General features: G+C 44.1%; 1 protein-coding gene across 2 annotated transcripts in view; it reads left to right on the forward strand.

Annotated features, from left to right (window-relative positions):
• Positions 1-20,183, forward strand: part of SMPX (small muscle protein X-linked) — a 92,565-nt gene that overhangs the window by 41,609 nt on the left and 30,773 nt on the right. For both annotated transcript variants that reach the window (XM_045011943.1, XM_045011877.1), the window contains exon 4: positions 5,080-5,239. In XM_045011943.1, coding sequence (XP_044867878.1) covers positions 5,080-5,226 — 147 coding nt within the window. In that variant the 3' untranslated portion in view covers positions 5,227-5,239. The remainder of the gene's footprint in view (positions 1-5,079; positions 5,240-20,183) is intronic.

Raw genomic sequence — 20,183 nt, forward strand, 5'->3', positions numbered from 1 at the left:
CAGCGGGACTCGGGAGCAGCCGCTGCTGCAGCTCCCACTGCCGCGGAGGGAGGAAGCGGCCACTGGCCAGGCTCGGCGGCTGCAGCTCTGGCACCCACAAACCCCCCGAGTCTGGGCCTGCTGCGGGGACCCAGCGGGCACACTGCGCGCGCCCAGCCCCTGGCCAGTCGTGTCTGGGCTGGCTGCCCAGCTGGTGCAATGCCGCGGGCGGCCCCGGAATAGGGGCAGCAGGCTCCAGCCCCCCCAGGTCCCACGGGGGAACGAACGGGGCTGGGCTGCCGATGCCTCCGCCGCGGGATTGCACCAGCTGGGCAGCCAGCCCAGACGCGACTGGCCAGGGGCTGGGCGCAGCGTGCACGCTGCTGGGTCCCCGCAGCAGGCCCAGATTCGGGCCCGGGCGCCACGTGCTTGGTCACGTCCTCCCCCCGCGGCAGTGGGAGCTGCAGCAGTGGCTGCTCCCGAGTCCCGCTGTCCAGGTAGGGAGAAGGGCCGCCCCCCTACTCTCCCTCCAGGTGCCAGGCTGGACTCACACTCACCCCGACTCCATGCTCCCCTGCGTCTCCTGGGCATGGCGTGCTTGGTAAGAGGCGGGGATTTGGGGAGGGAGCCAATGGGGCAGTGAGGGGGCGGGGATTTGGGGAGGGATCCAATGGGGGGAAGGAGGGTGCGGAGTTGGGGCAGGGGAGGGTGCGAGCCCTTTCGGGCTCCGGAGCCTTTGCTTGTTTGCCCAGTGTCCCGACCTAACATTGGTCGGGACGCGGGACAAACAAGCAAATATCGGGACGTCTGGTCACCCTATTCGCAACGGTTCGCGCGAACCGTTTGCTAAAATTAGACGCCGGACAGAGAACTTTAGCATCCGGTTCTCTGTCCGGCGTCTAATTTTAGCAAACGGTTCGCGCGAACCGTTGCGAACCGTCTGCAGCTCACCCCTGGGAATAAACCTTTCACCAATACTCTGGCTCTTAGGCAATGAAACAAGACAGACAAGCATCTGATTGCATCATTAGTAACATGCATGCATATGTAAGTTATTTTGCATGAATTAGATGATACGAAATTAAATACAATTTTTTGAAGCCAATAAAACTTATAGTAGCCTAAATTTCCTGGAGATGATGCCTCATAAAAAGCCCTTGTGGCCCAGAAAGGCAGAAGTTAAAATGTTTCTACAATTCTCTGTAGATCTGCTGCTTCTTCCTGAGAAGTTGAAGCCATAGTAGATTCACTCTTCCTCCTGGAAAAACAACGAGGAATCCTTTTGGCACCTTAGAGACTAACAAATTTATTTGGACATAAGCTTTAGTGGGGTATAACCCACTTTCTCAGATGCATAGAGTGGAAAATACAGTAAGCAGGGATAAATATACAGCACATGAAAAGATGAAAGTTGCCTTACCAAGTGTGTGTGGGGGTGTCAGTGCTAACAAGGCCAAATCAATTAGGGTGGATGTGGCCCATTCCCACCAGTTGACAGGAAGGCGTGAATATCAACAGAGGGAAATTTACTTTTTGTAGTGCTAACAAGGCCAATTCAATCAAAGTGGATGTGGCCCATTCCCAACAGTCAGGGCCGGCTCCAGGCACCAGCCCAGCAAGCAGGTGCTTGGGGCGGCCAACGGTGAGGGGCGGCACGTCTGGCTCTTCAGCGGCAATTCGATGGCAGGTCCCTCGCTCCCTCTCGGAGTGAAGGACCAGCTGCGAAATTGCTGCCGAAGACCGAAGTGGCAGCGGTAGAGCTGATCGCGATCGCGGCTTTTTTTTTTTTCTCTGCTTGGGGCGGCAAAAACCCTGAAGCCAGCCCTGCCAACAGTTGACAAGAAGGTCTGAGTATCAACAGAAGGGAAATTTTTTGTAGTGACCCAGCCACTTCCAGTCTTTATTCAGGCCTAATTTGATGGTGTCAAGTTTGCAAATTAATTCCAATTCTGCAGTTTCTCGTTGAAGTCTGTTTTTGAAGTTTTTTGTTGAAGAATTGCAACTTTTAAGTCTGTTATTGAGTGTCCAGGGAGATTGAAGTGCTCTCCTACTGGTTTTTGAATGTTACAGTTCTTGACATCTGATTTGTGTCCATTTATTCTTTTGCGTAGAGACTGTCTGGTTAGGCCAATGTACATGGCAGGGGGCATTGCTGGCACATGATAGCATATATCACATTAGTAGATGTGCAGGTGAACGAGCTCTTGATGGTGTGGCTGATGTGGCTGGGTCCTATGATGGTGTCCCTTGAATAGATATGCGGACAGAGTTGGCAACAGGGTTTGTTGCAGGGGTTGGTTCCTGAGTTAGTGTTTTTGTTGTGGGATGTTTGTTTGCTGGTGAGTATTTGCTTCAGGTTGAGGGGCTGTCCGTAAGCGAGGACTGGCCTGTCACCCAAGGTCTGCGAGAGTGAGGGATGTTCCTTCAGGATAGGTTGTAGATCCTTGATGATGCTCTGGAGAGGTTTTAGTTGGGGGTGTAGGTGATGGCTAGTGACGTTCTGTTACTTTCTTTGTTGGGCCTGTCCTATACTAGGTGAGTTCTGGGTACCCTTCTGGCTCTGTCAATCTGTTTCTTCACTTCCAGACTAACACGGCTACCCTTCTGAAACCTCTTCCTCCTGGAGCTATATTTGGTCAATCAATGACTAGAAATAATACTATATGACTTACAGAACCAATCACAACCAACCAGTTTTGAATTTTTAATATCAGGTATCAAATATCAAGAGCAAAGTCATCCACAGAGAAAAAATCTCACTGAATAAACAAACAAAAAAGAATGTCAACTAAATACATCAAATACATTAATATAAGGAAATCATGATCCCTTAGTGGATATTCCTTGACTAAAAAAAGATAGGATAAATTAATCAAGTTATTTGCTGTAAAACTATTCAGCTCCAACCACTATTGGTTGATATTGTAATCATATAGAACAGTGTGTCTCAAACTGGGGGCCTCAATCCAAAAGGGGGTCACAAGCCTATTGCAGGAGGGTCACGGTATTGTCACCCTTACTTCTGCGCTGCCTTCAGAGTTGGGCAGCCAGAGAGGGCAGCTGTTAACCAGGCACCCAGTTCTGAAGACAGTGCAACCACCAGCAGCAGTACAAAAATAAGTGGCAATACCATATCATGCCACCCTTACTTCTGTGCTGCTGCTGACAGCAGTGCTGCCTTCAGAGCCTGGTGTCCAGGTCTGAAGGCAGTGCTGCCGCCAGCAGCAGCACAGAAGTAAGGGTGGTATGGTATGGGGAGGTGTCGTTCCTTTTGTGGGGGGGTCACCAAAGCCTGAAATATTTTCAAAGGGGGTTCCAGCAAAACAAGTTTGAGAATTCCTGATATAGAACCTAGGCTGAAAAAATCTTAACCTCCTTGCTGGAAAACTATCTACCCATGCATAAGGTCAATCGAGATGAGATGTCCCGGTTGTAGACTGTAGGCACTGCCACAGTATAAATGTTAAACCACTACTATTAATAATAATAATAAATGGTCCTTTCCAGTCTTAATGTCAAGGAAACAGTAGGAATTAGGGATGGGGGGACGAGAGGGGAAGAATTAGGCTGTCTTCAGTAACAGCATTGCACAGATGGCACCTGGCTTGACATCTCCTTCTCACAGAGAGAAGCTGTCATCATCTGTCTTGTAGTTGTATTAAGACTAGCTTGACTGAAATCTAAATCCAAGAAAGACAGGGTAATGTAACTGGGAAAGAGGGAAAGATTCTGAAGACTAGGCCAAAACCATGACTTCATCATCTTTTGAGGGCATCTACCCACCAATTGATACAACAAGGTAATACACAGTTCTGGGCTTGTTCTGAATATTTCACTACTTCTGGACATCTGAATTAGAGTTGGGTGAAAAATACGTTTTTTTGTTTGTTGGCAATTTAGAAAAGAAAAAAATGGGTTTGGATCAAACAAAGCATTTTATTTAAAAAAATGAAATCTTTCCTTGTGATTTTGAGCATTTTTAAATAACTGAATTTTTAAAAATAAAATTAAAGGAAATTTTGAAAGGAAAAGTTGTTTCGGACTGAAAAATCAAAACATTTAATTTAGAAAATTTCAAAACTGACTGTTTTGATTTTTTCTGAACTTAATTTTTTTTTCGAAATGAAAAATTCAGCAAAATCAACATGTACTCAGGAAGGTATTTGGTATCACCAAATGTGCACTTTTTGCTGAAAAAAAAGCTGTCTGTAGGAAAGTTAACCTAGCACTACTCCGCATGGTGTTAGAATCCAGCAATGCATCCCTACCAGTCATAGCTGGCCCAGCCATATTGATTTATCACCTCCAACCTCAGTCATGGCAATGTACGACAAATAAGGGTTGTCAATGGAAGACCAGGAAGAAGCTGCAGATAATACAGCATGTGGTAGGTCATCTTATAACTAACCCATATGACAAGAATATACCGCATCCTCACCCCCAATGTTCCAACACTCTACATTAGCTCCCTGTTTTATTCCAGACCCAGGTCTTGGTCTTAATTTTAAAGATTCCGCACTAGGCTGTGTCGCAAATATCTCAAAATCCATCTCTTCCACAGGGCCTGATCCAAAGCTCACTGAAGTCAATGGAAAAATGCCCATTGACTTTAATAGGCTTTGGATCAGGCCCTCAGTGCCCATGAGCTACCGTCACAGTTCTGCTCTTCAGAGACTCGGGAGTTGCCCAGGGTTAAAAATCACAGGTGCAGAATATTAGTTTTCTCAGTAGCTAGAGCTCATGGCTATGTAACTCTACAAGATATTAGGTCATTAAAATGGATATTTACTTTTCTTCCTTTTGGCTGCCTATGGCACTCCACCAGATTCACTTCCCATTATTGCTTTGACACAGTAAATTGCTACTCACATGTAGAGAGATGTAAATCCTTGTGCATTCAGTACACTTTAATAACGTATTTTTCAAAACACATGTAGGCATCTACTAATCAAGTTAATTCCCTCTTACAGCTGTCCAGTTTCCATTGTCATTACATTTAGCATCAAAAAAACCTTTTCACATTTCCCAATTAACTGACTTCTGTTTATGCTCAAGAGATTTCTACGGTTATCATAAGGTGACTATTTTCCCTTTGCACAGAGCGTTCCTGCTTCTACAGAGGAGGAGGAGGAGAAGGGGAAGAAACAGCTCCCAGGAGCAAAGAAACTTCCAGGCCCTGCTGTCAACTTATCAGAGATCCAGAATATAAAGAGTGAGCTGAAATTTGTCCCCAGAGCTGACCAGTAGTAGAAAAGAACAGGTGAGTACAAGAGATCTTTCTTTGCTGTGGATTTAGGAATGACAGGCAGATCCAAAGCCCATTTATGTCAATAGGAGTCTTTCCATTGACTTCAGTAGACTGTGGAACAGGCCCTAAATTTGAAAGAGAAAGTCTGCTTTATGAATAGATGTTCATGGTCCCTGGAATTCTACAGCATTTAAAACTCAAATCTTGTAGCAGAGCACCTGAGAGTTTGCATCTGATCATTTTTGGCATGTACCAGCCTCACTAACAAAAAAATACTCTGTTGTTATGAATATTACAGTCAGCTTAATAATGCCAAGTTCATGTCTCACAATCATGCACTACCCTGTTTGTGCAGAACAAGTGGCAGAATATAGAACTTATTTTTATGTACATAAACTATAAAGAAGTTAATTGTAATGCAGAACAACTAGGTCAGGAAGTACTACCTCCTTTAGGTAAACATTTATACTTATTTTATTTTTGTGGTTTCAAAAGATGTATGTACACATGTGTGCACGAACACATACACACACACGCTCACAATTAGAAGTTTGTCTGTGATCAGTAGCAAAGCTTTTAAAAAGAAAAATTCATCAACATAGCAAAGATATTGATTTTAAAATTATTTTCACCTGATTTTGAACACGTCTTGTAAATCTTTCTAAATCTCTGCCTCTGTTGTTTTACGTTCTGGCTATTTTTAGACTTGAGTCCTAAAGCAAGAAACCTTCATCTCTATTAAAAAAAGCATTGGCTGACTTCCTTCAAAAGCCTGAATCTGTAAAGGTGCATCAGGCAGTAACAATGCGGGTTCAGTTCTACAGGGAGGGGGGCAACTGAACCTTGCTAAAAATAGCAAACGTGATTTGGGTCACATAGTATCTAACAGAACAGTACATTTGCCAATTACTTCTATTGAAACAAGTCCTTTGTGTCCTGGAGAAAGGGCAGAGGAGCTGTAAGTGAAATAAAAGAATGGCATCTGGAATCTTCTACCTAGTCCCATAAAAGAAGAACAAAGCAATATAAAACATAATGCAGGAGGATTCTGTAACTGCCGAACTGAAGAGTATCCGGGGCCTGGAAGAATATGATGTGCAATCAAAGTGATTTGGCCCAAAACACATTGTAACGTTTATTTGTTTTTGTGTATAACATAAATATGTCAATTTACAAAAACCCCAAACAAGTAAAAAAAAACCTTTAATACCTCATTGTGTTTCGCCTGCTGTGGCAAAATGCTCCTGTGATTTTCAAGTAACAACAACAGAGGCTTTCTCCTTAGGAAACCTGGGAAAAGAGAAATTAACCTTTTTGTAAAATGTAATATTGTAGTCAACATATTAAAGCAGTGCCCAGAGAAATATGAATTTTTAATGCAGAGCTTTAAAGTTTCCTCCCTCTATGGGAGATATTCAGACCTAAATTTAACCCCAGATTTAGTTTCAGATGACTGTTATTTTTAGTGTTTGAAAATTGTTGTCTTATAATTAGTCTGCTGGGGATCTGGCAGTGATGTTTATCACATGCCCTGAAGTGCAATAAGAAAATACATTGCTACATGGATGGATACCCAACTAAATTAAATCTTTAAAGCTGTTAGATCATCATACAGCAAAATAACTTGCCATTGCAGTTGTATTCCCTTCTTCTCCTACCCGTCTTCTCAGGTTTTTATTGCCTCTCAGGTTGGGAGAGTGACATGAATGGGGGTGCTGCTGAGTCAGGCAGCTCAAAGAAAGTGAAGGGATTAAGGAATGCCTTAGAAAGGGATGAAGGGGAATTTTTGGCTATCCCAGCCCAGGGAGCTTCCATTAGGAGTCGAGGATGCTATTTGGTGCTGTATCACCAGCTGGGAGCAGCCAGGGATAGGGCAGTAGGCCCAGTTCCTTCCCATTGGAGCCTATGCTTTGGGCTGGCAGTGACTGGAGGAGCAGCTCCAGCGGTGGCAGCAGCATTGCTAGTCTAGTTGCAGGTGTGGGTAGAAGCAAAAGAGGAGACCACATGGTGCAGTAACTCCTTGTCAGGGCCATGGGGTGGCAGGCCCAGCCCCTTCTTCTGGCCATGTTTATAAATGCACTCACTTGAGTACCAGTCATGCTTTTAGCTAGAATTTGGCCTAAGGAGAGTGTTCGGCCATATGACTTGCCTATCATTGAAGTGTTGTTTGACTCACTAATAGGCTAACTTGCCAGACCCTTGTACCCTTAGGTTGTTTGGCCGTCATGTATCAACAATGTTATTTTCCAGCCTTTGGTGTGGTCCTGCTCCCCAGCCTTCCTCTCTATATCGTCACCCTTATGCACAAACCATCTTGTTCACCTTCCTGTGAAGACAAAGTTCAGATTCCTTTGAGAACTGCAGCAAATAACTTTTCTCAGATATAACAGTCAAAACCCAAATCAGTTTATATTAAACAGTAGAACTCTTAGGAAACAAGGAAGGCCAAACTGGATCAGACCTGAGGTCCACCTGCTCGGGTATCCTGTCGCTGACAATGTCCAGTGCTTCAGAGGAAGGTGTAAGAACTCCACAGTAGGGAGACAGGGGATAATCTGTCCCCACATTAGATCTCATTCTGATCTCTAATAGCTAGAGATTGTCTTAAATCCTGACGTTTGGGACTGTGTCTACTGTTAATTTACAGAAATGAGTTAGAGTACATCTATACAGCAAAAAGGCCCCACGGCAGAAGGTCTCAGAGCCAGGGTCAAATGACTCAGGCTTGCGGGGCTTGCGCTACAGGGCTAAAAGTAGCAGTGTAAATGTTCCCGCTTGGGCTGGAGTCTGGGTGGGTCTCAGAGCCTGGGCTCCAGCCCAAGTGGGTATGTGTACACTGCTATTTTTAGCCCAGTAGTACAAGCCCCATGAGCCCAAGTCCCTTGAGACTCACTGCTTCTGGCTATTTTTGCAGTGTAGACATACCCTTAGTCAAATAACAAGCACAGGAGGAGGGAGAGCTATGGAAAGTTCTCCTCAGCAGCCTTAGACTTTGTATTGTGGTGGTTGTAGGGTTACTGCCTGAATAACCCATTAGAAATCTGTCTGGCCTCTAAAAAGCTGTCAACAGAGCAGCATCTCTAACAGTGGCTTCCCTTGAGAGAAATGAGCCTTCGAGTAGTAGGGCTCGTCTACCTCTTAATTATAAGAGTGGCTCTCTTTGATGTGTAGATATCAATTATTTATAAAAGATGTTTATTTCCCTATTGTGGTGTTAAATGGTCACATTAACTTTCCTTCCAATCACACTCTTGTTTGTAAGTACAAAAGTATCATTTCTATTACCCAACATAGATTGCCTTTAAACTGCATCGTGCTTGAGAGGGTTTCCTTCTTTCTTTCCCTGGTTATTCTTTCAGACACAGTGTTCAGTTAGCTTGTCCTTTATCCCCATGTTTAAGCAGAACAAGAGGAAACAGCTAACACTGAAATACAAGAATACAAACCCTAGGCATCTTCTCTAATGAACACGCTTTGTCCTGCTAACATTTGGACTCTACACCTTGCTAGTACTCTGCCATGGTATCAGCTCATATTGATAAGTCAGCACAGCCCTGGAGTTTCAGATTAAGGGGAAAACCTATCCACTTCACTATGCCTGAGCTACTGGGGCCATAAGGAGCTAGAATGAGATTACAGAAACCTCCCTCCGGGACCCTGAGTAGTAACACAGGCAATAAAAAAAAATAATAATAATAATAATAAAGTCACTGCATGTTTGTTGCTTTCACCTCCAGGCTGTGGTACAGTCTGCAAGTCTGCATTCCCCCCACACTCTGTACATCCAGCTTCCTGCCCCCCTGCCCTGTCTCCCCCCCACCAAGGTATATGACTGATGGATCTGATTGTCTGCAGCTTCACCAGCTCCATACACACTCCTCCCACAAGCTCCCTGGATGCTGGGGTACATTCCATCCCCACTGAGCTGGGCTCCCTGGCATGGAGTTCTGAAATCCTAGTTTTCTTCTGCACTACAGTAATTGAGATGCAGGCAGGACCCTCTGCAGCCAAGGGTGAGGGGGCAGGATGGTCTCATCAGAGGATAGTGCAATATGCTACCACGTCCTGTGTATACCCCCTTCCGCAGGTGGTAGTGTCACAAGGAGCACAGTAGGGGAGAAAGAGTTAGTTTCTAGGCAAATATGAAAAATAAATTGCATTGTATAAGGTTTTCTTAGAAAGATTTACATTTTTTTGAGCTTTAAATAAAATAACATAGCAATATGTTTTGTGACAAGGAGCACCTCAATCTTACATATATAAGGAGCCACTATCACATACGTCTTAATAACCTGTCTCCTTACATAATGCAGAAAAAACTCCCAGGATAGTTCCTTAGCACTTACAGGATTATCCTGTGGTGCTCTGATGGGAGAGACTCGTTAGGGCTATGGCAAAGTACTGAATACCATAATGGAAGCCTTCTCTCTGCCCCACACCTCCAAAGAGAGGTCCTCAACCTGGCTAAAGATGGAAGAGCACATTCATAACCTAAATCTTGCCAATAATTGAATATCCTCAGCCTCTCAGTTTCCGTTGATCTGGGCAAGAATATAAAATGTATATATAACTAAAGGCAGATCAAAGGATGCTTGTGTCAGATCTCACCCACTCTCTGAGCCGCTTGTAACAGTTCGGTGTAATGACTAACAGATCTAAAGGAAATCAAGATAATGCAGCTGTGCTCCTGTTTCAGAACTTTAAGTAGGAGGCAGATCACACAGTCCAGAGTGATAAGGGGAAAGTATGGGCTAGATGAGTTTCTGGCAGTCAATTTAACATGATCGCCCACTAGGATGACCAGACGTCCCGATATTAGAGGCTTTGTCTTATACAGGCAACTATGCCCCTTTGCCTTAAAAAAAAAATGTCCCAATTTTTCACACTTGCTATCTGGTGACCCTGCCTCTCACCCATTCATGCACTGTTTAGCCCAGTGTTTGTCTGAGGTCGTTTTTGTATTCTTTACCCCTAGTTTCTCTTTTGTCAACTTCAGAGAGGATCAATCCCTGTTTCTGTGCTAAAGGGGTTATTTTCAGTGTGGTCAACCCCAGGTGTTCAACAAGCATATCAGACCTCCCCAAATTATGACATTGGCTTTAAAATTAATAAATAATTTAATACATAATAAAAATAATAAATAATAATATAATAATTAGTAGTAAATTATTTTGGATCTTTTTGTTTGCCTTCTGATTTTTGAGCCTTTAGAGTACGGTCAGGTCATGTTTTCATGCTTCTCTCTGCAACCATGAGGGCTAGGAAAGTTTCTTTTAAAAATGAAAACAGAGATTCCCATGTAATCACTTGTCTCCAGGTGCTGAGACATTAGGAAGAACACTAAACAGCATGAGATTCACAATAAAACCATCAGTTGTCGACACAGTCAACCTCATTCCCAGCTGCTCCAGTTGTAAGTCAATTATTCCCCCCTATCTTTTTCTTTTAAGGACCAATTTCTTCATATGTTGTCAGGAGTCTACCCTCACTTGAAACTGGGCGGTTTCAAAGTGAGGACCCGCATGTCTTCCCCCCACCCCAAAATCCTAGGGTAGGTCTCCCCTTCGGCTGCCACCACCCGGTCAATTCCGTGGGCCGGGACACCCCTGTTTCCCCCCTTGGGAACACAGATCAATTCACAGAGGAGGAACCTCCCCCCTCTTCCCTCTCTCCAGCTGCTCTGGAGACAGAGTTGCCTGGATTCAAACGCCTTGAATCTCTACACACAGGGAAGCAGCCCACTTCCCCCTCCCCTTCCCCTGAATTTCCCCAAGGGAAGGAATTAACCAAGTCCAAAGAAAAGAAAAGAATTTATTAAGAGAACAAAAGAAAATATAGAATCTCTATGAATCCAAGCTGGGCACTCATAGGGTATAACCTTATCAATCTCTGGAGAGAATCCCCTCTCCCCCTTTTCTCAGTAAAGCAATATCAGCAAACAGGAATAAAGCATTTCCTTTAGCAAACACACAATTGCAAATATAGAAATCAAATCATAAGACTAATTCGCCTTTCTAATTAATACTCACTATTAATTAGTAGAAACTACTCCAGGAGAACTTGGGGACATGACTGTCCTCTGTTAAATCCAAAAACAGTTCTCACACAGACAAAGGCTTCCCTCCACAGAGATTTGAAAAAATCTTATCTCTGATTGGTCCTCTGGTCAGGTGGTCACCAGGTACTACATGTTAACCCTTTACAGGTAAAACAGACTTTAACCCTTAACTATCTGTTTATGACACGCCCCCCAAATCGCCAACAGTGGGAACTACTGGTGGTGATTTCCTCCTAGAACTGTAAAATAAACAGATAAACAAAACACATGCACTATTACATATACTACTAAGTATGTAAACAACAAGATATTTGACACTGAAGAACACTTTGTATGCATTTGAGCGGACATACTTGGCATCGTCCTTGCCCATCCCCTCCCAGTGGAAGGAATGTTTTTAACCTGTTTTTGCTTTGTTGAACCCAGAATGCCCCCTGGGATGTCAGGGCCCAAGCTTAAGAGCTTGTCCCAGTACTTAGTTGGAACTACCAACTGTCTTTGAGGATGCTGGCCTTCCTGGTGTCCACCAGAAAGAATGTCCTTATATAAAAGTCCTTGAACTGGGCGGTTTCAAAGTGAGGACCCGCATGTCTTCCCCCCACCCCAAAATCCTAGGGTAGGTCTCCCCTTCGGCTGCCACCACCCGGTCAATTCCGTGGGCCGGGACACCCCTGTTTCCCCCCTTGGGAACACAGATCAATTCACAGAGGAGGAACCTTCCCCCTCCCCCCTCTCTCCAGCTTGCTCTGAAGACAGAGATGCCTGGATTCAAACGCCTTGAATCTCTACACACAGGGAAGCAGCCCACTTCCCCCTCCCCTTCCCCTGAATTTCCCCAAGGGAAGGAATTAACCAAGTCCAAAGAAAAGAAAAGAATTTATTAAGAGAACAAAAAGAAAATACAGAATCTCTATGAGCCCAAGCTGGACACTCATAGGGTATAACCTTATCAATCTCTGGAGAGAATCCCCTCTCCCCCTTTTCTCAGTAAAAGCAATATCAGCAAAAAGGAGTAAAGCATCTCCTTTAGCAAACACACAATTGCAAATATAGAAATCAAATCATAAGACTAATTCGCCTTTCTAATTAATACTCACTATTAATTAGTAGAAACTACTCCAGGAGAACTTGGGGACATGACTGTCCTCTGTTAAATCCAAAACCAGTTCTCACACAGACAAAGGCTTCCCTCCACAGAGATTTGAACAAATCTTATCTCTGATTGGTCCTCTGGTCAGGTGGTCACCAGGTACTACATGTTAACCCTTTACAGGTAAAAGAGACCTTAACCCTTAACTATCTGTTTATGACACGCCCCCCAAATCGCCAACAGTGGGAACTACTGGTGGTGATTTCCTCCTAGCACTGTAACATAAACAGGTAAACAAAACACATGCACTATTACATATACTACTAAGTATGTAAACAACAAGATATTTGACACTGAAGAACACTTTGTATGCATTTGAACGGACATACTTGGCATTGTCCTTGCCCATCCCCTCCCAGTGGAAGGAATGTTTTTAACCTGTTTTTGCTTTGTTGACCCCAGAATGCCCACTGGGATGTGAGGGCCCAAGCTTAAGAGCTTGTCCCAGTACTTAGTTGGAACTACCAACTGTCTTTGAGGATGCTGGCCTTCCTGGTGTCCACCAGAAAGAATGTCCTTATATAAAAGTCCTTGTTTTACAACAAACTGGAATTGGGTAGAAGAGCTGAGAGGTTGCTGCGTGCCGCCGCCCAAGCTTTCTTAAGGCTGTCATCGGCTTCCTGCTCAGTCTGGAACTGTTCCCTTGAGGCGGGAGACACCAGTTCCTCCTTAGACTGTGGACTTGGGCTTGGTCCCTCTGGAAGCGATGTAGGTGATGAGGTTGTTTTCGTTGACTGTGGACCGCTCTCCGCTGGTGCACAAGGTGATATATCAGGCTCTGGCTGAGCCTCTTGGGTAGAGTTGTCTGCTGCTTCTGCCAGTTTAGGCCCGTTGGCGCCCCCTGGCGGTGGAGTTGCAAGCGCTGGCGTCAGTGCCGGCGCTGGTTCTGCCGCTGGTTGCTTTTCCAGTTCCGGTCCTGGAACTGGATGTACTATGGCTGCTGTAGTTGTTGGCATGAGATCCGGTTTCACCACCTCTGTCTGGGTCTCTGGTAACACAGACAGGGTCCTGGTGGATGGCTCAGGAACAGGGATGGGAGTGCCTGCTTGTTTGGCCTGGCCGCAGGTGACCACTCCCCCCCTCTTGGCCAGCTGCACATGGTTGGCCAAGTCTTCCCCCAGTAGCATGGGGATGGAATAATTGTAATAGACAGCAAAAGTCCTTTTTCCTGACCAGTCCTTGTACTGGTCTTCAGGGATGCTGTACCCATGGCAGGTCCTTTTAACCTTTTTGAAGAAGGCCTTAGTGTCCTCACCTGCCATGTAGGTGGGAAATTTCTTGTGATGGGGAACAGTGCCTTCTGGTGCTGGCCACACCCCTCTGCAGTCAGTGAATTTTATGTGTGGCTTGCTGGTGTTGCTTTTTGGTGCTGGCCACACCCCTTTGCAGTCAGGGAATTGGTTTCCCCAATTCCTAACCCTTTCTATTCCCGAGAGACTGAATAGAAAAGAAACAAAACCTTTTCATTTGCAAATGTGTAGTTGCTGTTTGCTGATATACTGAGAAGACCAAAAAACTGGTTTGTCCTGTTTCTAGCACTTGCTAAGTACCTCACAGTGGGGGTCCTTTCTAACAAGCCTCCTAGAAAAACTTGCACCTCTTTCCTAGCTGTTTTTAAGCAGACAGAAAGAAAAAAAGGAGAAAAAAGAAAAGAAGAAGGAAAAAAATCCTTTTCTAACACAGCCTGTTAGAAACCTTATGCCTCAGCTAAACCCAGCTGAAAATCTGTTTCCAAAAAAACAATCTTACTAATAAGCCCAGCGGACCGGCTGGTGCTACTTAGTACCTGCAGAAAAGTGTAGTAAATCCTCTCGGAGATTTGTATTGCCTGGCTCCAGAGGATTTCAAAAGACACAGGAAAAAAAATCTGGCTGGAGGGTTTCTGTCTCCCCCCCCAAACCTGTTTTCCCTGTTGGATGGGAATGTACTTTGTCGAGCACTTCCCCCCACCTTAGGAATTCTGAGTGATACCTGATATCACAAAGGAAGGACACACCTCTAGGGAAGAGTTTTTCCTCAGCATAGCCAGCAGAGAAAAAAACTCCTCCTTTTCCTGAAAACTGCTTGAAACTTGCCTTTTCCTCAAGCTGCCTGTCCAAGCAACAAGAACGAAAATATACTTCCAACAAAGCCTGCTGGAAAACTAAATTGCCTCCAGCCAACCTGGCTGAAACTGTAAACTGCCTCTGCTCTGAGTTGCTGTACTCAGCAGCCCAGCTGAAAGGCTGCTGCTAACAATACCCCTGAGAAAAATCTGGTCTATTCCTCAGGGATTTGTGTTGTCCTGTCTTCTGATCCTTTCAAAAGACACAGGGAGAAAAAAAAAAAAAAAAACCTGGCTGGAGGGTTTGTCTCTCCAACCCCCAAACCTGCTTTTCCTGTTGGATGGGAATGTACTTTGGCGAGCACTTCCCCCCACCTGAGGAATCCTGAGTGGAACCTCGTATCACAATGGACGCAAGAGGGCTTTGTAACAGAAAGCCCTGCAAAAAACTGAAAATACTTCTAACCCTGAAACTGCCTCAGAGTGCCTCTGGTAGAAAAGCCTAGCCTCTCTCTCTGGGTCCGAAACACCACTGCCACCATGTCAGGAGTCTACCCTCACTTGAAACTGGGCGGTTTCAAAGTGAGGACCCGCATGTCTTCCCCCCACCCCAAAATCCTAGGGTAGGTCTCCCCTTCGGCTGCCACCACCCGGTCAATTCCGTGGGCCGGGACACCCCTGTTTCCCCCCTTGGGAACACAGATCAATTCACAGAGGAGGAACCTCCCCCCTCTTCCCTCTCTCCAGCTGCTCTGGAGACAGAGTTGCCTGGATTCAAACGCCTTGAATCTCTACACACAGGGAAGCAGCCCACTTCCCCCTCCCCTTCCCCTGAATTTCCCCAAGGGAAGGAATTAACCAAGTCCAAAGAAAAGAATTTATTAAGAGAACAAAAGAAAATATAGAATCTCTATGAATCCAAGCTGGGCACTCATAGGGTATAACCTTATCAATCTCTGGAGAGAATCCCCTCTCCCCCTTTTCTCAGTAAAGCAATATCAGCAAACAGGAATAAAGCATTTCCTTTAGCAAACACACAGTTGCAAATATAGAAATCAAATCATAAGACTAATTCGCCTTTCTAATTAATACTCACTATTAATTAGTAGAAACTACTCCAGGAGAACTTGGGGACATGACTGTCCTCTGTTAAATCCAAAAACAGTTCTCACACAGACAAAGGCTTCCCTCCACAGAGATTTGAAAAAATCTTATCTCTGATTGGTCCTCTGGTCAGGTGGTCACCAGGTACTACATGTTAACCCTTTACAGGTAAAACAGACTTTAACCCTTAACTATCTGTTTATGACATATGTTATTTCTCATGACCAGACAGGGCAGTGAGCTCCTGGAAGCTGAGTAAATGGCAAGGCTGGTGCCTCTGAAGTCGACTGTGACTGCCACTAGAAGCCACCGCTGAGACCCTCCACTCCCTCTCCTCCACTACCCATCAAATGTTATTGAGAGCAGCTACCATTAACTTCCTGCCCCTTTGCAAATCAAGGAGAGTTTTCCTACAGCGCCAATGACATCCTACGGCTTGATTCGGGGAATGGAGGTAGAGAAAAGATTGAGGAGACTTTGGCTGCTTATATCCCTCAGCACAGGTGAAGGACCCTAGGAAATTTTATGAGAGTTACACAGGATAGAGTGAGGGACAGAACACACTCCTTCCTACTGATGGGCAGGAGCATCTATATGAGCCAATCAAACAGGCAATAATTGAGTGTTGCCATTTTGGACATGAAAACTAACTGTACTGACATCTTCAAAGTAAACATTCAAAGATTACAGAGCATTTTGCTCAACACTGGAAAAGATTTGCATTAGTTTTTCCTTTAATAGAAATGTGCAAAACAATTCTTCACATTCACCAACATATTTATTTTAAACAGATCATTTTTATAATTGGATGAGACATCCACAGAGAACTAATTCAAAGAACTGTCAGATTTTATAGAAAATGTGACAAAAAGCATGTACTGGTAGTTAAAATTTAAAGAAAATTTATCCCATTATAGCACCTCTTATGTTCAGGAGCTAATTTCCAGAGAGTTTGAAGTTGTGAACACATGCTCATGCAACTCCCCCCCGCCCAAATAAAGTAACTCCATTACAGCCTCAGTTATGTTTACCCCACTCAGAAGTTCTAATACACTCTAAAAGCAACAAAAATGTTCATGAGTGCTGTGGGGTCAGCAAATAGACCTTTTCATTTCAGTCTACAATGAGACAGAATTTTTCAGAACAGGGAGAAGGTTGCAGCTAATTGCTTCAGAAGCAGACAATGCCCTACTTCCATATCATTTTTTTGGGTGTGAATTAGGGCTATTAAATAATTGGTTTCCTTCGATCATGGTGTACTACATAATACTGTGCCCTGAGCCTTTGTTGTGAGACATATTTATACACTGAAAACTTGCATAAATTTCTAAGGATTAGGTTGCTGTTTAATCACTGCTGAGTTGGAAGCAGTGGAAAGTTGCATCCTACAAAGGAAGCCCAGAAACATAGGATGCCTTTGGAAGCTACCAGGGGTGCAGGTCTCCCTTTTGGTGGAACAGCTTACTTCCCTGATATGCTGGCCAGTTGTGCTGGATAGAGTATGTGGGAAGATGGAGTGCAGCCATTGCTCTGCCTCTTGCCTACCTCTCTACATACACAATATGAATTACATCAGTTAAAAAAAAACAGTTGGAATGCAGTCTCCATAGAGCTTTCTGAACATGTGATCATCTATCCCTAAAATCTAAGGCTCCATTTCTACAATCTGATCTGTGTAGACAGACCTGATTCCCACAGAAAGTCTCCCTGACATAAATGGAGCTTTGCATGGGCTTAAAGGCCCATTCATGTGGATCCAGTTGCCTTTGGTCATTAGAAATTATATGGTCTGCAGGAGAAAAATACATAATATATGATTTTTCTTGAGAGCATCAAACAGAACATAGTTACAGAGCTATGAATGAGATTATATAGTGGTTTTACCTACCTATACAGGGGAATTATATCATCAGCTTAAGCCATGTGCAGTGCACCCATACAGTATGGTGAGGAGCCTATAATAAATAATACAAAGTTCAACATGTCTTCAGCACCATAGATTCAGTACCTTAATCAGAGTAAAGAGCTAAGTGCTCTCAAACACACAACATACAACTCAATCCCTTATTAATGGCACAACTCATTTTTATCAAATTTATATAAATTGTAGTCAATTAAATTGACAGAGTGATTCGAAATATCATGGGTTGGACATGGCAATCAAGCTAATTTATTTCTCATAGACTTAGTCCTCTCATCATTTCATTTTGTAATTTTTTCCTCCTGTCATTGGATAGGAGATGACCTAATTACGTTTTCACAGGCCTGTGCTCAGAAATCATCTAAATTACTTTTTAAATGTACTTTGGATTTTTTGTCATCTAATTTGAAACTTTGTACTGATCTCATACAGGCTACTTGTAAGGAATGTATTCTATTGCCTTTAAATAGGACAGTTTTAAATATATGGAGCTAAATCTAGGGATCCTTGCTCCTTTCTCCCTCAGTCTGTAGTTAGGCAAACTCCCATTGGGTTCAGTGACAGTTTGCCAGTCTTGAGGCCTTAACTGTATTTGGGATTAGTCCTGAGTCAGTCACTGATGGCCAACAACTGGTGCAGCTGCATGAACTCACCTGTACTTCATTTTGATGGATGTCACTCATTTTAGTCCCCAGGTTACTTCTGGGCCACACAAATTGGATGTCCTTTCACTTTTCTTGTTGAAAATTATTAACATGATAAATAAAGAATCATGAAATTGAGTCTGAAGTCCAAATTGATTACATTAAGGGAATGAATCCCACAACATTTTAAAGTTTCCTACTTGAATAATGTTTTGGTCTCTCTCATTCTGAGCCTTTGTCACATGCTATATTCCACATTTGGGCATCGGCATGTTGTAGCTGCTCTGGGGAAAACCTCAAGTGTAGATAACAAAAGCCAGTGAAGCAAACCTCCGCTTGAAATCTCAGGTCAGCCAAACCAGTACGAACAGTGGTTTTCCTTGTCTACATTTAGGGATTGCATTGGTGCAACTACATCTGTAATTGACCACCAATGCTGTAAATCCCAACCACCGACAAGGACAGAGTAAAAGCCTCAGCATTGAGGCCCGTACTCAGAAGTTCCTCTCTCCTTTCGTAACCTTTACTTTGATTTGATAACACTGTTATTAATCCTTCAGCTTTTAATTCTCTTGGGTCTTTGTTCATGTTTGTTGCCCTGGAGCAAACCTTGTTCTAAATTGCTACTATGCCCAGCACAACCATACAGAGCCACTCATGATGCACAAAGGCGCTCTTGGAGCAAAGAACAGCAATCAAAAAAGAGTGCAATCTGCACTCTTCCTGTTCCAAACAAACTCACAAACAAGCAAGCAAACGAGGGGCAGACAAAGACTATAAGAGCTTTTACTGAAGAAACACGAAAGAACCAAAAAAGCATTCCCTCAGCAAGACTGCTCCAGCTCAGGGGAGGGGAACCCATGACAGTAAACAGATGGTATTATTTTAAACCTCTGGGGATGCAGCCCTTATACTGACAACTAAACAAGCACAAATGTATATAGAAATGGAATAAAATGTAAATATACAAAGCCTTAAAAATGTATGTTCAGGCTTAAATAGGCAGAAGCCAGGGAAGCAGACTTACCGCTGTCACCGCTCTGTTGTTCCTGGGCCCTGTGTCAGGCCCAGAGTTTTCCAGTAACAGACACTATCCCCTCCATTGAGTAGGCAGAGATGAATTAAGGGCACATTGTCCTTTAGATATCAATTTCTGAATTCCCTTGCTTTTGTGAATTAGTCTGTAGCCTGTTCAATTGATCAATGTATCTATGGGCTTGAGTGCTTTTTTGTCTGGAGGAGGGAACAGGGCAGGACTATCAGAAGGAAGGTACAATTAAATTTTTAAGAGCAGAAATGTTCTCTCAGGAAAGAGAAGAGACATTTTTCAAGCTGTCAGGACTGGGATATTCCTTCATCTAAGGCGTCCTCAAAGAAGCGCCTTATATGCCAGGACAGTTCAGAGGGTTATGCACTCTGAATACTTTACATATGTCCCTTTTAAAACCCTCTATACAAAGAAAAACACCAACTTTACCAGCTGTGTGAAGGTGCACTCCTTTGCCCTTTCCACGTGTAATGCCTGTTGGCCAAGGAGGGCTAGGGGTAGTCGAGAGCAGTAGTCAAGTGTATGCAAGTGGTTGGGTAGCCAGAAGGTCAGTTGTATCAGAGGCAGTCCAGGGCAGTGGACATAATTCTCACCTGGGACAGTAGTCAGAAGATGAAATCCATGGCGCTGGGTCAGTGGGTTAGGAAGGTGAGGTCGGATGAGGTGGTGAGGCAGGGTTGGGAAAGGCAGCAACCAATAGGCAATGGTCTATTGCTCAGATAGCTTCCTCTTCCTGTGGGGTCTTTGTATAAGCCAGGTAACCAGTGAGAATGCTGCCTGTCCATCCAATCAGGGGCTTGGAGCATGGCTGCTGTGGGTCTGTAAGCATTTATTACTAAGATTGTTGGTCAGTGGCAGCAGTTCAGTGCACCAGCATGGTGCAGTAGATAAGGATGCCACCTAGGGAGCCAGTAGACTTCATTCAATATTAGGGTCATAAGAATGGCGATACTGGGTCAGACCAAAGGTCCATCCAGCCCAGTATCC

This window comes from Mauremys mutica, chromosome 1, assembly GCF_020497125.1.
Source record: "Mauremys mutica isolate MM-2020 ecotype Southern chromosome 1, ASM2049712v1, whole genome shotgun sequence".
Classification (NCBI taxonomy): Eukaryota; Metazoa; Chordata; order Testudines; family Geoemydidae; genus Mauremys; species Mauremys mutica.